A 16,910-nucleotide genomic window follows, 5' to 3' on the forward strand; every position below is an offset into this window, starting at 1 on the left:
ATTTGTCATTGTTTTGTGTTGTTAATTGATTTCCAATTATAAATATATACATACATTTGCATAAAGCAAGCATATTTGCCCATTCCCATGTTGATAAGAGTATTAAATACTTGACAAATCTCCCTTTAAGGTACATTTTGAACAGATACAAAAACTTGCAATTAATCGTGATTAAATATTTTAATCCATTGACCTCCTTAGTAGAAACACTTCTTAGTATAATGGTATAACTACAGCCTCCAATATGCACAAGAACTCAGCAGCTCTCTAAAACAGTTTCAACAAAAACGGAATATAACATAGCCTTCATGAATAAAGCATTTATTGCAGGGCTGTTATATTAGACTGAATTAGTTTTATTCTTTTCCCCACATTGTCTCTATTCAGATCTTTCTTTCTTGTTCTGCATATATTACAGTTTCATTTTTCATCTTGGCATTTTCTTTGTCATTTTCCCCGCAATTATGCGGTTGTATTAGTTTCTGTTTTCCTCATCCATCCTTGTTACTGTTTGCTGCTGCTACGTCAGAACTTTCTATCGGTTTGACACAGAGGATCAGAGTGAGAGCTCATCTGTCTGTGTGGTGTTTTCTGTGATCACTCATACGGGTTGTGTTTTTGTGTCCCCCGCAGTATCTTCAGGATGTTCTCAGCAGACAGGAAGCGAGTGGAGACAGCCCTGGAAAACTGCAACCTCCCTTCTGGCAGAGTAAGACACCAAAACACTGAATCTCCCTGTCCCCCCCTGTCTGTGTCCCTCTTTCTCTGCCTCTCTGTCTTATCTCTGTCTCCGAGCTCTTTCATCTTCTCCATCCATCCATCAGTCTGTCGTCTCACCATCCAGCTCATTCTTCATTCTCCCAAAACAGCAACTGATTCGCTCGTTTGTTTGGAGTCTTATTTTCTGGATGTCCGCATGACTTCCCACTCAGAACTGATTTGGCCTTGAAACAAATAGACCCAGTGGGAGCAATAGAGATGACAAAAGCTGTTTTATCTTAACCTCTCGCAGACACCACTAGAGAGGAGCTGCCCCGTCATGCATAAGGGGTGTAAACAGTCCCCCAACAGAGCAAACAATCTCTGTACTCCAGCAGTAGCAAGCAATGTGCATGTTTGGAAGTGGGGAAGATGCTGTTTAATGCCGTTCCGAACACATTCTGAAACATATGCACGCACAGTAGCGCGGACGCGTTGTAGCGGTAATGAATTGCTTCGGAACACAAACAGAACAAACACATACACACACACAGGAAATACAAACAGACATGCATAAACAAGCTATACATAATTAGCACAGGGAGGGGAGCAGGAGGTACGAACATGTTGCCGTATGAAGGTCTGGTGGGATTTGCTGTTGTTCCAACGCACAAGTAATTACGGCTAAATGGTAGTGCTGTTAATCCCTTAAACACACACTCTCGCAGGGAAAAACGCATACACAAGGTAGCTTGCACCAAGGTCTTTAGAATGACTTTGGTAGGGCTTGACCTGCAACCCCCCTCTTCCCTCGGCGCATCCTTCCTCATCTTCTTTTCTCCCAGTATTTGGTTCTGCTCTGTTTCTCTTTGGCACAATGCTGTTGCCTTCTGCCGAGCACACCGTGTCTAGATCAGACCAGTTTGGTTCTGATAGCTCTATAGGGAGAACTGGACACAGCTTTTTTTTAAGTCTAGGTTCCAAATTACAGGCAGTCGTCTTTGGTTAATTATTTACATTTGAACTTTATACGCGTGTAATCACTTCCAGAGGGAGATTAGACGATGGGGTCAGCTATAGAGCATCTCATAGGATGATAGATAGGTCTTGACTTGTGCACATAGACAGATCTAGGGATGCTACTAACGATTATTTCATTGTTGATTAATCTGTCGACTATTTTCTTGATTAATCGATTAGTTGTTTGGTCTATAAAATAGCAGAAAAATGTCGATCAGTGTTTCCAAAAGCCCAAGATGACGTCCTCAAACATCTTGTTTTGTCCATAACTCAAAGATATTCAGTTTACTGTCATAGAGGAGTAAAAAAGAAACAGAAAATATTCACATTTAAGAAGCTGGTATCAGAGAATTTTTCTTGGAAAGTCACTCAACGTTGACAATTAATTTAATAGTTGACAACTAATCGATTAATTGTTGTAGCTCTAGAAAGATCCATCTTATGCAGTTACAAAAGTTTGCTGACTCCAACTTGGAACGTATGCAAGCCCCAAACAAGTAAGAGAGATTTAGGACAAGAAGACCAAAGTGTTCTTGTGTGAAGCCCATTGTGTTCAAACTTTTCAGTTGCCCATACGTACAAGCTGTGACGGTGTAGCACCCACACACTACTTTGAAAATAGTGGATCAAATCTGAACCTACAGATACTGTAGATTTGTAGTCCTCCCACGGTGTCTCTACCCACAAGGCCACCTGCTACCCCGTGATTTGTATGCAGAGACCATGTATGCGATGATGTTTCTGTTGTTTGCTGCAGAATGACTCCATCCCTCAGGAGGATTTCACTCCAGACGTCTACAGCATGTTCCTGAGCAACATCTGCCCACGATCTGAGCTGGACCACATCTTCTCTGACGTGTAAGAACCACGTTTCCCTCAGTTGTCTTTTAAAAAGTCTGTCAGGGATGTGGGAGGGAGAGGGAGGGGAGGAAGTGGGGTGATGATAACGAAATTAATGTGTCTACATGCCTTTGTATAATGAAAAAAATAGCGCTGGCAAAGTTAACGGAATAATAACGCCTTAACGCAAATTTGTTTTAACGCCACCAATTTCTTTAATGTATTAACGCAACTTGCGATTTTTAGGTTGTAGCGAGCTATAGTGAAGATACTAGTATCATATAAAACTAGAAAAAAACCAAGGAATCTACTGGTACCAACCATGTCATACTAGCTATTCGCGAAGGAGGCTAAATAATGCACCAAACTTACGCTAAATTTTTGCAAGGAAAAACTGGTATGGCCATTTTCGAAAGGGTCCCTCGACCTCTGACCTCAAGATATGTGAATGAAAATGGGTTCTATGGGTACCCACGAGTCTCCCCTTTACAGACATGCCCATTTTATGATAATCATATGCAGTTTGGGGCAAGTCATAGTCAAGTCAGCACACTGACACACTGACAGCTGTTGTTGCCTGTTAGGCTTAAGTTTGTCATGTTATGATTTGAGCATATTCTTTATGCTAAATGCAGTACCTGTGAGGGTTTCTGGACAATATTTGTCATTGTTTTGTGTTAGTATTTAATTTCAAATAATAAATGTATACATACATTTGCATAAAGCAGCATATTTGCCCACTCCCATGTTGATAAGAGTATTAGATACTTGACAAATCTCCCTTTAAGGTACATTTTCAGAAAAAACAAATAAAAAGAAGTTTAAAAAAGGAAGTAATCATCTTTTCAACCTAAACAGATTGCACTAATTCCCAGTTTAGAAGAAAAGTTGAGTGAAAAACTTGAAACAATGTGAGAGTGATTAGTTTAATATCAATTTTCAAAGCCATCTGTTGCTCGTTTCAGACTGGCAGCTAGATAATGGCTGCCATCCTTTTTAGGCCGATATGGCTTTGCATGTTTAAGACACCTGTTCTCACCCATTAGAGTCATATAAGCATTTAATTAGTACTGAAACGTGTGTTGTAATGGCCCCGGTTATGACTCGTGGAGCCTGGCGGGGTGGCCTCTCGTGCTGAGCTGCCCCTTTGGCCCAGAAGGACCGTCAGCTGAGGCAGCATGCCAGCATGACCGGGGCCACTCCAAGTCATAAATCTAGATTTTTAATCACAGTTAAGTGAGATGGCATGAGAGCCAGGAGGATATGGAGAATGATAATTTAGTGCTGCAGCCTTAGATATGAAAGGCGTTTTAATCAAATCTTATAATTTACTCAACACAAGATTTAATCCTCCGCTCCTTTGCACTTCTGTTGCTCTCCCTTTCCGGATCCCTGTGCTGCTTTAATTACCGCTCCTCCCTCCATCATCGTTTCATTTCCTCACATTGAATTCTTTTAACTCTCTTGTTGCACCCACATTTCGCTCCTCCCTGTTTTCTCCCTTTTTGTTACTCACCTCATCCTCTCCTCTCTCCTCAGGGGGGCTAAGAGTCGTCCATACCTCAGTGTGGAGCAGATGACGGAGTTTATTAACAGTAAACAGCGAGACCCTCGTCTGAACGAGATACTCTACCCTCCTCTCAAACCAGAACAGGTCCAGGTGCTGGTGGACAAATATGAACCCAACGCCTCGCTAGCACAGAAAGGTCAGTGGCTCAAATGTCTGTCCGTACAAACGCAGGCACACTGTTATGCTTATATGTACACACAAACACACATAAGGCACAGTCAACAGCAAGTTTTTATATAAAATTAAAGTGCTTATAAAGTAGTTTTTCAAGATTAATACCCTTGATGTGTAGGTAACCAAAAGTACAATTGTGTTTTGCGGTAAAAAGCACAAACATCAACAAACATGTTTACACATTTGACCTAGATAGCATCCAACCCTACCCCTAACCCTGTACTCCAGCCCCCACCGCCAATAAATTTGGCAGGGGTGTTGCCATAGCAACACTAGTGCCTGGTGTCCAAACGCTCAGAAAGTGAGGGGACGTAGCGGGGTGTCAAGGAACGGAATGTTAGAAGTCTGTAAATAACACACACACACATATACATACACACACCAAACACCGCCGCCAAAATGTTTCACCCACACTCCACACACTGCCAAGCTTAACAGAGGATATTCCCTGCCATCTTATTTACAAGAATAGGATTACATGAGTAGAATCCTTGAGTGGAGAGAGAAAGAGAGTGTGAAAGAGAGAGGGAGGGAAGGAGGGAGGGAGGGAGAGGTGCTGGTGTTTGTTTGCGCTTCAGGAGAGCTCAAACAAATAGCAAGTGGAGTGCCGCAGAGAACTTGCGTGGCTCTGTTGAACACAAATGAACATCCAAGTGTGTTAACATGTACACAGACACTGTTAGGGAGTCGTATACATCTTTCTCTTGACTGCTCTTTCGTTTTGTTCTTCACATAGCTTACTTTTGTTGTTTACTGGAAATCCGTTTCTAAAAATGAAATGTCTGGCAAAATAGCCCTAAAATGAACATATCTGATTCATAAAATGTGCACAGACCAATGATTTGACTTAAACTTTATTAGAATTGTCATATACACACAGGCACATTCATGAAATTTAACCTCTGTATTTAAGCCATCCTAAGCATGTAGGAGCAGTGGGATGCTGTGAAGTACCCGGGGAGCAACTTGGGGTTAAGTGTCTCGTTCAAGGACACTTGCACATGCAGACAGTTGGAGCTGGGGATTGAACTACCACCCTTCTGGGTAAAGGACGATCCGCTCAACCGACTGAGCTACAGCCTCTAAAATACTAAATTTGATAGTTTGACATTTTGGGAAATGTGCTTATTCGCTTTTTGTCAGACAGTTAGAGGAGAAGTTTCATACTGCTCTCATATTTGCCTAGCTTAGCACAAAGACTGGAAACAGCTGTGTCCAAAAGGTCCAACAAAGCTTGCCTACCAGCAACTCTAAAGCTCTGTAATTAACATGGTATATCTCGTTTGTTGAACCCGAAGAGACCTGCATAGATCCGTTTTTAGGGGGGTACAGGGGGTCTTAAGGGAGAGATACTGTAGCAGGTCAACAGTAGATGTCACATAGAAGTGGTGTACATCATCTGAAAGCTGGGAACCTGAAGATTAATTTGAGATGCAGCTCAGCACTGTGTGTCAAGCTGTTTTAGTCATAAATCAGAAACAAATATATATATTTTTTAATTAATTAAAAAACATTCTGAAAGTGTATAATTCAATTCAATTCAATTTATTTTTATATAGCGTCAAATCATGACAGAAGTTATCTCGAGACGGGTTTAGAACGTTATGATAGAAGTATATAATGGTCATTCTCATGCTCTATTATGTCTCATAAGTTGTTGCAGCAATTTTTAGGTTGATACCATTTGTTACACAGATTTGGTGCTAAATTTAATAATCTTTTTACCGCTCGAGAATAAAAATTATAAAAAAAATCCCTCTAAAATACCACATTAAGACACCAAGACCTTGAGAAACACCATAGAAAAGGCCATGCTGTGATTTCGTATCAAAAAAGCCATCCATCCTCTGAATGCTCTAGGTCTCTAGTTTGTGTTTGTAAAGTTGCATGAGGCTGTGATTATCCTAGAGGTCACTAAAGGTCATTTTATACTCTGAGGTCAAATTTATTTTAAATTATCTCACTATATGAAATGGCTACTATGGGGACTAACATCATCACACATGAATACATTTGTGTATACATTTGGCTCATTCGATCCACAAGAGTCTCAGCTTTACAGTAATACCCAGTTTATGCAACTTCATGACTGTTTAGGGACCCCCGTATGCAGAAATATTCAAACACATCATTTTTAGAATAGGTGAAAATAACACATTTATATTGAATGCAAAATACTGCCTGGTTTTTGCCCCAAACTGCATGTGATTATCATAAAGTGGGCATGTCAGTAAAGGGGAGACTTGTGGGTACCCACTGAACCCACTTTCATTCACATATCTTGAGGTCAGAGGTCAAAGGACCCCTTTGAAAATGGCCATGCCAGTTTTTCCTTGCCAAAATTTAGCCTAACTTTGGACTGGATTTCTTATGTTTTCTAGTGTCATATGATACCAGTACCTTCACTCTAGCCCACTACAGCCTCTTAAAGACAGTAATGTTGGTCGCAGAGGTCTCAGAAGGTTAATCTGTAATTTAATCTGCCGTTTCATGGGAGGTTGTGTGCTGGACTATTTCTTGGCCGGGAGCAGTTGCCAGTCAACCAGCAGTAGTTTGGCAACTTGTAGTGTGTATGTATTTGCTTTATGCTGCAAATGTGTTGTCAAATTGTTGAATGTGTGTCTCCATTTACTTAATGCAACATATGCCTTGCCATAAACAAGTGTTGTGTACATTTGCATGAGTCACAGACACTGTGTAGTACTATAGATAGCCACACTTATCTACCTATTACAACTTCATACTCAAACAATAAGAATAATGATCAGCATCACAAGACTGCACGTGATGCAGATGAGCATCAGGAGTGGCACAGAACAATTTATGAACAATCAAGATGGACGAGAGTATAGGGGATCCAACACTCCTGGACACGTTGTGTCAAGTTGTCCGAAGTGTCAGTGGACAGAGAGCTGAAGAACATCCCACTCCAGATATCAGACATCGAGGTCCAGCCCGTTCTCATTCCCAGGATGTCAAATACCGACACTTTGTCACAGCCATCGGCGTTTGATACCGACGCACAAGGCACACTTTAGAGGCGGTATGAGATGCACCGGGCTTTCCATTAACTACAATGTAAAAAGGGAAAGTGCTGTGGTGGGGATGTAGTTTAAAGAGTGAAAGAGACACACCAGGTGGGCGGGAGGGGAGGTAGATGGGTCTATCAAACAGAAGGCTTTCATCCAGGAGACCGCTGTTTGTGTCCGTTACGTTTTCACTTTCACTTTACAATCAGTTGTTCGTTCGTGTCCTGTATTCACAACGTTCAGTCACATCTTCACTGTAAAAACGTAGTCATTTTAAGCCCAACCATGTTGTTTTTTCCTAAACCTAACTAAGTGGTTGTATTGCCTAATCCTAAACAAGTGTTTTTGTTTAATTCACAACATTAAGCATGTGTTTACCACGACCCAAGAAGTGACGCCGAGGGGTCTGAAAAAGTGTCAGTATGTGATGAGTTGGAATGAGAACGTGTTGCAAGGTCGGGTACTTGCCAATTCAAATTGTATCTCTGCTGGAAAGCATGTTATAAGGGTGCCAAAATAGGTGACTTACCACGTTCTGTTTATTCTCGAGCACATCATTGGGCTGTTTTTTCCCACATTATGTTAAACCAAACCATTTAAAATAATGTAAACAAAATAAAATATAATATAATATAATAATGTTTAAAATACTAACTCTATGTGTATTTTATTACTTTTTATTTATCCATCATCAGTTTATTTCCTCCTCCATGCAACCATGGCAACCAAAAACTGTAATAAAGAGTTGTACTGTAGTCAGGGCCACTAAAAAATGTTGTTCTTATCTAAAGATTAAAGATGAGATCTGTGTGAAAAGACATTAAAACAACCTATTGATTACATGACGTATATCTTCAGCCTCCCAATCAATACTACATGTGAGTTTAACGATATCACAGCATGCCACTAGATTCAGAAAATGTTCGTACCTCGGGTGTGTTTCCCGAGCAGCAACAGTGAGCACTGCTCAATTCTAGTAGGATCATTAAATTACACACCTGCATTCAGCTGGAAAACTTTTGCTGCAGATCTGACGTTCAGTACATAGTTGAATATATTTAAAAATATTTGGAGAATAAAACAAATAGTCTGGAGGCTATAATTAAATAGACTTTTCTGTTTTCAAATTAAAAAATGCTAATCGTTGGTGCCAGGAGAGGCTGTTTATCTGAAAAACCTGTTCAGTGTATCATTATAATGCCGATCACATTTGCACGTTTTATTACCGATTACACTGAAACTAAATTGACCTGAACTGACTCGAGAAGAGCATGAGTGCTTTAATAATCTCTCCTCCTAAAGTACCTACTTTACTTTTTATTTTTTTTCAAACGTGTGACCAAATGAATCACAGGTGCCTAAATTAGATCAAATAACGTTTTTTAACCGCTTTGAGATATCCCGTCGGACCGCCCCGCGTTCGCCTCTGATCACGTCGATGTGCTCGTAATGTGATGTCGTGTGTTGAGCTCCGTCCCAAGCTCTCTGGAAGCGTGCCCTTCTCTGTCCCAGTGACAGATTTCCCCATGTGAAGTATTTATCTAGCCGGAGGAAGTGCTGCCATCTGCTCTGCATAAGGGGTCCAGAGCTCCACATGCTACCTTCACACACACTTTTCTCCTCTCTCAAGGACACCAATACATTCACATAGAAATATTTATGGGTGACTTTGTGCATACTAAAGCATGGGCTTGTAGGAGATAGGGTGGGTTAGGTTAGGTTTGCCTCGAAATAGCCTGTGAGATTTAGGAAAAAGAGGAATAGGGAAACCACTTCCTTTCTCTTCCTTTTCTGCTCACTCTCTTTGTCGCTCTTATCCGTTTCCAGCTTTGATTTTGGTAATATTAAAGCTCTCATTCATCGCTTTAGTGCTCCATCATTGTCTTTGACTGCTTTAGTCTGTGCTCGCTCAAACGTTCCCACATTGTTTGAATGCAGATGAAAATGCTAAATGAAACAAGGCGCTTAAAGTCTCTCACATCAAGAGAGGACGGTGGCACATCATCGCATATTCATCTTCGGTGATTGGAGAGAGGTGGCTCTTTGTCGGATTGTCTCACAGGTTATCATTACATTTAGAATACATTTACTGCTCATCTCAGTCCTTATTTTGGCCCAAAGCCACAAATGTAGCCTTTTATACCCCCTTCCTTTGAGATCCACCTTTCAAGCATCACCTTTAGATTAGCACCTGTAGGTTCTCGCTCAAGTGCACCTCTAATCCCAGCCGTGTTAACACCATTTTCCCCCTGTTTGACCTACAAACGTCTTGGGAACTGGGGGAAACTCTGTGTCTGTGTCTGTGTGAGTGTGAGCGGTACAGAGGTTAAGCCTCCGCTTGGCAAAGGGAGGTCCCGGTAGTCAGCAGGGAGTAAGACGCTGAGCTCACATGTCACAGACAGCAGCCAGCGTTAATTAGTCCAGCAACTCTGCAGAGGGCGGCACCGCATTAATTAGCATAAAGTGGCCGGAGGGACCTGCTGCGCCCGTAGAGCTTGCATCACTTAGCATATTTAGCATAACGTCAAGTACGTGTGTGTGTGTGTGGGTGTGTGGGTGGAGGAGGTTGCAAGTGTTTCGCTTTGAGCGCTCGCTGTATGTTGTACAAAATGTAATCCATGCAGGTGCGGTGTGTGACGCGTATGCTAATGTGTATGGAAATTTTGCATCTTGTGTCTGGATGACTGGAGCTCTTCTTCTGCTGCTTATTACTTATTTATTCAGCGTTATTCGCTCTCTGGAGCACGTTCAGAGAAGACATGAGCTCAGTGATGACAGCGAAAAGGCAAGGCTTAACATGAGTGACCTTGATGAACAATCAGAACAAGGAAAGAACAACGTCACGGGTAGTTCAGCCTTTTCAGATCCCTGTATGATTTATTATGGGCAGCAGCTACGCAAGTTGAAGCTAGTGGAGCCAGAAATGTAGAAAATCAGCATTGTATTATAAACTACCTGTGAAAACAGGAGGTTTTTTTAATACCTTTATCCACCTAGACAGCTTTAGTATTTCTAATGAAGGCTAATATCTGACAGTATATACACCCACACTGAAAGGTAAGAAAGTGAAACACTGAGGCGCGGGCTTTAAGGATTAACCACAAAGGCTTTCAGCAAACAGTGAATTAGGGTTACAGCTAAATTAAACCACTAATGTAATCTCAATGGTAATTAGTGATTCTGAACATTTTTGTAATGTAACCTTTAAACACATTTGAACACCGTCTTCAAACTGCTCATTTGACTATACCTGCAGTATGTATAGGCTGTAAAGGAACACTCAAACATATTATTTTTTTTCCAAGACTGTTACCCATGGTACATGTATTATTTCAGACATTGTATAGGGAAAAATATCTCAAAAATATTCTATCTTTGTAGGATTGCACATAGTTGTAGTGTAAATGATAAAGCTGGCTATATTCTATGTTTGTTGTTGATCAAAACAAACTAGGGTTGTTCTCAACTAAAGAAATTCTATATAGACTAACACGATTTTGTCGACTAATCGATTAGATGATTTAATTGACAGGTCTGTGGAGCTTCTCCACAAAGAATCACACAAAAGCACCACATTACATTTTGAATTTATTGAATTTTGAATTTTTTTCATGAACAAAACAACAGTTCGAACAAATGTCAATTTGCATAAAAAAATTCCCTCGGTGTGTAACGCCCTTAAGCCCAAAACGACTGATTAGTCCACTAAGAGGGGGGAGCTTTAAAACCAACAATGTGTTAGTGTGTCTGTCAATACTTTACGACTTCCCTTCCCTGTCTGTGGACACAAACCCATTGATCCCTACCGAAGATGTAAATCTTAAGTCACAAATATACAATTTGATTTTTAAATAAGGCTAGATAATTTTTGGCAGGACACTGTAGGTCTTAGCAAACATTACTCAAACAAAATAGTAAAGTAAGGGTAAATATTGTGACAGGGTGTGGCTGATGTTGTTTTCACCTTGTGAGTCTGTGTGTTCTGTGTGTCATCATGGGAAAATGTTGACCTGGAGACGCCGACTGTAGTGAGAACTACCACAGAAGTGGTTTAGAGTACTTTGCCAGGTGTTTATATACGTGACGGTCTGTGGACAGATATGTTCATTGCATTAAAACTGCGTAAGATGCAGTCACGAAACTTTACACGTTACACTTACACGATCGAAATGAAGGTTGAGTTTGAAGATGGGTGTGGTCCGAGTAAGGGCGCCGGAAGTAGAGGAGTAGGAAGTGCGGAAGGGGCCATTGGCTAAACATAAATGACAGTGTCCAATACTTGACAGTACTTGTTATTAAATCAATTCATCATTGGTTTTGGTCTTTTCATTGGATTTATTGACCATAAGAAACACAAAGAACATCATTAGATGTATCCATTAACTCCTCATGGTACGTGTCCCACAGGAGCGTATTTTATTGCGATGTATCGCCTCACTTCCCAGCATTGAACGTTTGATGGGCTGCCACTAGACACAAGGCATCTGATTGGACGAACGCTTTCCCTCGTAGGCTGCTGCTCCCAGCTTTCAAACCGGAACCAGCATGGCGGCTCGTTAGGAAACTTTCTCACAAAAATAGTTCACCGAAATGTGTTTCTGAAAACATTTTATGCGAGAAATAAGCCACGCAGTTGCTGAATCTGTCTTTGGTTTGGATCGACAAGGCTTAATTTAAAAGTTTCTCTAAAGGTTCCAAAGGCGGCGAGTCACGCCGAACGCCCCTGATTTTTCAAATCGCTCTGCCACGCTACCAGAATGCATTGCACGACTGCTTACATAACAATGAATGGGAAGCGTGGAAAGAACGGAGGCTGTGGACATGTACCATTTGAGGATTTGGAGTTCCTGTGCCTATAAGGAGTCTGTATCATATCATTTTGACTAACATATCTATGCGTTGTGTTGTATTGGTGCAGGTCAGATCTCGGTGGAAGGCTTCGCCAGGTATCTGAATGGGGAGGAGAACAGCATCATCCCCCCAGAGAAGCTGGACCAGAGTGAAGACATGACCCTTCCCCTCTCCAACTACTTCATCAACTCCTCACACAACACATACCTCACAGGTACGTACAAGTCAAAAGTGTGTTGTGTAAGCTCTCTCTCTCTCTGTCTCGTTTGCACTCACGTAACAAGCACTCAACTCGATTTTACCGACACATGGCATAATTTATTCTTCTACACACGAACAGATCACTCGTTCATTTAAAAATACAATTTTGGTTTGCACGAGTGAATACACCCGACTTCATAGCTTGCAGGTCAGTCAATCAAACGCGGCGGCGCATATCAGGCCCCCTTTCTTGCGTTACCTCTCCAGAGGTTATCCAATCAAGTCATGCCATGATACTCAATTCATTGATATTCATGAGTTAAATATTTCTTTAGACTGGTAGTCACAGTAACTGGCTCCCAGCGTGCAGGGCTCAATACAGAGGCCATTTTCTCTTCAATGGATATTAGAATTCATCTATTCAAATCTATTCTGGGGGGGAACTGGAGAGCATTGAATCTTTCAAGTGGATCAAATTTCTCTAGCGATGGGAAAAATGGAATTTCTGTAATAGGCTGGGCTCGTGGCCTGCGAAATGAAGAAATGAGAAAAACAAACAACAGGTCCTTGATTCTCTCCTCACGAACACAGTTTTTCATTTTGTATTATCATAGTGATATTATCATTATAGGTAACAGAGAGGAGCGGCACTGCCGGAGGCATTTCTGTCCTGGATGTGTTTATGTTTCACAACTTTATAATAAAGATTTGGTAAATTAAAGCAACGTTTTTATGCCGTGTACAGCACATGACCTCATTTAGGAAAGAAAGTGTTTCCCTAATGGGTTTAGACAAGGATGTTTATCAGAGGAAGAGAAAGACAGAGTGAGAAAAAGGAATGTTAAAAAAATAGAGGGAGTGAATGATGCTGACTGAAGTGAGAACACAGATCTGCCTCTCACTTTGACAAAGTTCCCACAGCGTTTGCAGGAAAGCATGCTGCTAATGTGACGAGCTAATTGCTTCGCTAATGGTGACAGGGTGATGAGATTTGCCTGCTTCAGATAACGACAGTATAGTTTTTACTGCATGCCAGCAACTAATGCGGTTAATGAGCTCTTGAAAGGTGGGAGGAAGTGCTTTTGTGGGCATCCTGGTACTTTTGGGATCAACAGTTACCTGAAGTGGTGTGTTTATGTGTGTTTATGTGCGGAGTGCAGCCGGCCAGCTCGCGGGGAACTCTTCCGTCGAGATGTACAAGCAGGTTCTCCTGTCCGGGTGCCGCTGCATCGAACTGGACTGCTGGAAGGGTCGCACCACAGAAGAAGAGCCCGTCATCACTCACGGCTTCACCATAACAACTGAAATCTCCTTCAAGGTAACACAAGGAGAGCAGAGTGATGGCGATATAGGCGAGGGGTTGGGGAGCGGAGGGAGAGGGAGCACGGGCTCAAACATGTTTCTGTGAAGATCCATTTTAATGTCTTTTGTGTACAGACACAGAGAGAGAGAGGGGGCTTCTGGGTAAACAGACCTAATGGAAAGATGATGTAATCCACATGTTGTACACATGATCTTCTTACTGCATCAAATACTTATTGGTATTTGGGTTGGGCCAACACTCACAACTTTGTGTGTTTTAGTTACTTAATCTTTTTAGATATTTTAGGGTTAAAATAGGTTTCTGGGTATTATCTTTATTTCCAGTTGATTTTATTTGATAAACATGATTCTGCCTCATAGTGCACACTTTAAAGGGAGAGTTTGGGTGTTTTGAAGTGGGGTAGTATGAGGTACTTATTCATAGTCAGCGTATTACCTACAATAGATGAAGGTCGGCACGATCCCAGTTTGGAGAAACAGGCAGGATTACCGGCATTGGAGCAAAAATGTATTTTAGCCACCTAAAAGAAAGGCTCTCCTAAAAAAATCAATATCAGTTTAAGTGTACGTTATACGTGTGGTAACTGCTGTCTGCTTCTCCAAGCTGGGGGCGCACCGACCGTCATCTACTGTAGGTAATACACTGACTATGGATAAGTACCTCATACAACCCCACTTCAAAACACCCAAACTGTCCATTTAGGTTTATAATGCACTCTTCCACCAAAATGAAAGAGCTTGTTTCAGGCTAGCCTAGATGCATATGCCCTCATTGTCAACGTCATACTGTAGAAGGTTCATTTTATGTGTTGTTTGTGACTTGTGACTAATCCTATTTATTTGATGATACCGGTGATTCCCGGTGAGTAACAACAAGTGCAGATACTTCAGCAAACACTCCTTTTGGCAGCTACTTTTTTACAAAAGAAGAACAAGTGATGCATCTGTTTACAGAGCAGCCAAACAAACGCACATTGTTTGAATAAAAGCAGTCAGCCCATAACGATTGCCAAACTATGATCTGATTTCATGCCGCACACGGCGCAAATCGTTTTCCACATAACGGCAGAGTGGAGCCTGTCGCCTGCAACTCTTCATCTAACAGCTCACTGTGGCTGCTCCCTCTTGTTCTATTACTCCTGTGCCAAAATAAAAAAAAAGATCCATCCATCCATCTATTATCTGTAACCACTGATCCTTTACAAGGTCGTGGGAGGAGGGGGGGGGGGGGCTGGAGCCGATCCCAGCTGACCCCAAAAAATGCTGATGTCTTGATTTGTAGATGCATTTTTTTAACCATCATAGTTAGCGCTAACTGCATGTTACAATTTGTGTGACTGCTTCACAAAAAAGCCACCTCATATTTTGCTTGTTGAACACCTTTAATGTGAAGCAGCGGTAGTAAGCAATGTTCTGTTTGCTTTAGCAGTAACTTTATACAGCTCTGACACGATGTAAAGAGAGCCAACAGTAAACAGTGAGGCTGTTATCAATGAGATAACACTGCGCTGGATTGCATGCGTGCATCGTTTTCCTGTGAATGTTAATACAGTGATGCGGAAAGAATGTTCGCCATAAACAGTACCAAAAGTGGGGTTTGATCTCATGAAAATTTGAAGGATTCTAACTTAAATATACATGTAAAGAAAAGCCAACAGACACAGAGGCAGACACGGAAGATAAAAGTAAGTATGGAGGAAAGCAGAGCTGGATGAGAAGTGGGGCACGCATTCAGCAGATGGCAAATCGTAAAGGACAGGGACTCACTGAAAGGCCCTAAACTGAAGCGCTGAGGGACGCTTAATTGAAGTCTCTGAACATGAGAAGACAAAGAGAAAAAATGCTTTTATAGGAGGAGGAGGAGGAGGATGAGGAGGAGGGTGTGGGTGTGAAAATCTAAGGGCAGAGTAGGTGTGAGGAGGAAAAGAAAGAGGGAGGTGGGTGGTTTGATTGATAGACGAAATTTAGCTCTAATGAGAGTAACAAAAGAAGTAGCTTAATGGAATTACTCTGAGAGTGAAATGCAAAAAGAGAAAGAGTTTTGAGAGACGTAGGATGGAAGAGAGCTACAGATGGAGAGGGGGTTGAGTTACAGACAAAGATTTTTATTGGAGGAGATGGAGCAAATGGAAATGAAGGCATTAACTGAGCTGACACCGTTGTTAAAGATGGTGTAATTGACTTAGACAATCAGCGGCTCAGAAACCCGATATCAGATGTTGAGCTGTCTCCGCCGGAGTTGAGCGGTGACACCACTCCATGGCTCGACTCCCGTTTCCGTAAACATATCCACGCTGAAATTTGTGGGGACATGAATGACTGAGCACACACAGCAATTTGTGATACACTTGACAGGATTTCCTTTCACATTATTAACCAGAAAGTGTGCCATCATGTTGACATCCTGCACATGCATACACACACTCGAGACGAGCGTTTGATACACACAGCCATATAATTCTACCAGCATCAGTCGCCGCAGATAACATGTTGCGTTTGGAGTAAAGGCGGAGTGTAATTTATTTTTTGTACTACTATCTTATCACTCTTGCTCTCTACAATGCTCTCGGGCATTCTAGGAAATGTACGAAACCTTATTATTGTAACTAGATATGATTCTGGCTGGTATACGAGCTCAACAGTGTTTCCGAATGATTTATTTTCTCGTGACTCCACAGCATAGTATCGCACAAACCAACGGTGACATTTGTTGTTTTTAAGGGGAGACACCCCAGGTGAATAGGATACAAAATTGAACTAATAGATATCACCATGAAACTTCCCCAGTTTATTACTCACATTAAGACAATTCTTTTTTGTATTACAAGTTTTCAGAAAATGTATGTTTAAATATGCAAATGATGCATTATCTTATTAAATAAACGCTAAATTGCATACATTTCCAGAACAGAAATCTGGACTGTGGATAAAGCCAGGTAAAAAATTCTTGTTTCATTTCGTTGACATATTAGAGTCAAAGTTTTTTGCTAGGGCTGTTAATCGATTCAAATATTAAATTGCGATAAATCGCATGATTGTCCATAGTTAATCACGATTAATTGCAAATTAAATTGCACGTTTTTTATCTGTTCAAAATGTACCTTAAAGGGGGATACTGTATTTCAAGTATTCAATACTCTTATCAACATGGGAGTGGACAAATATGCTGCTTTATGCAAATGTATGTATATATTTATTATTGG

At 41.2% G+C, this 16,910-nt stretch overlaps 1 protein-coding gene across 3 annotated transcripts in view; it reads left to right on the forward strand.

The window, feature by feature from the left end:
* Positions 1 to 16,910, forward strand: part of plcb1l (phospholipase C beta 1-like) — a 138,627-nt gene that overhangs the window by 79,007 nt on the left and 42,710 nt on the right. For all 3 annotated transcript variants that reach the window (XR_012591411.1, XM_074615709.1, XM_074615711.1), the window contains exons 7-11: positions 634 to 709; positions 2,477 to 2,577; positions 4,099 to 4,265; positions 12,251 to 12,397; positions 13,545 to 13,702. Coding sequence is in view for 2 of the 3 variants with exons in the window: in XM_074615709.1 (XP_074471810.1) it covers positions 634 to 709; positions 2,477 to 2,577; positions 4,099 to 4,265; positions 12,251 to 12,397; positions 13,545 to 13,702 (649 nt within the window). In the remaining variant the exon portion in view is untranslated. The remainder of the gene's footprint in view (positions 1 to 633; positions 710 to 2,476; positions 2,578 to 4,098; positions 4,266 to 12,250; positions 12,398 to 13,544; positions 13,703 to 16,910) is intronic.

The sequence above is a fragment of the Sebastes fasciatus genome, chromosome 18 (assembly GCF_043250625.1).
Source record: "Sebastes fasciatus isolate fSebFas1 chromosome 18, fSebFas1.pri, whole genome shotgun sequence".
In the NCBI taxonomy this organism is placed as follows: Eukaryota; Metazoa; Chordata; class Actinopteri; order Perciformes; family Sebastidae; genus Sebastes; species Sebastes fasciatus.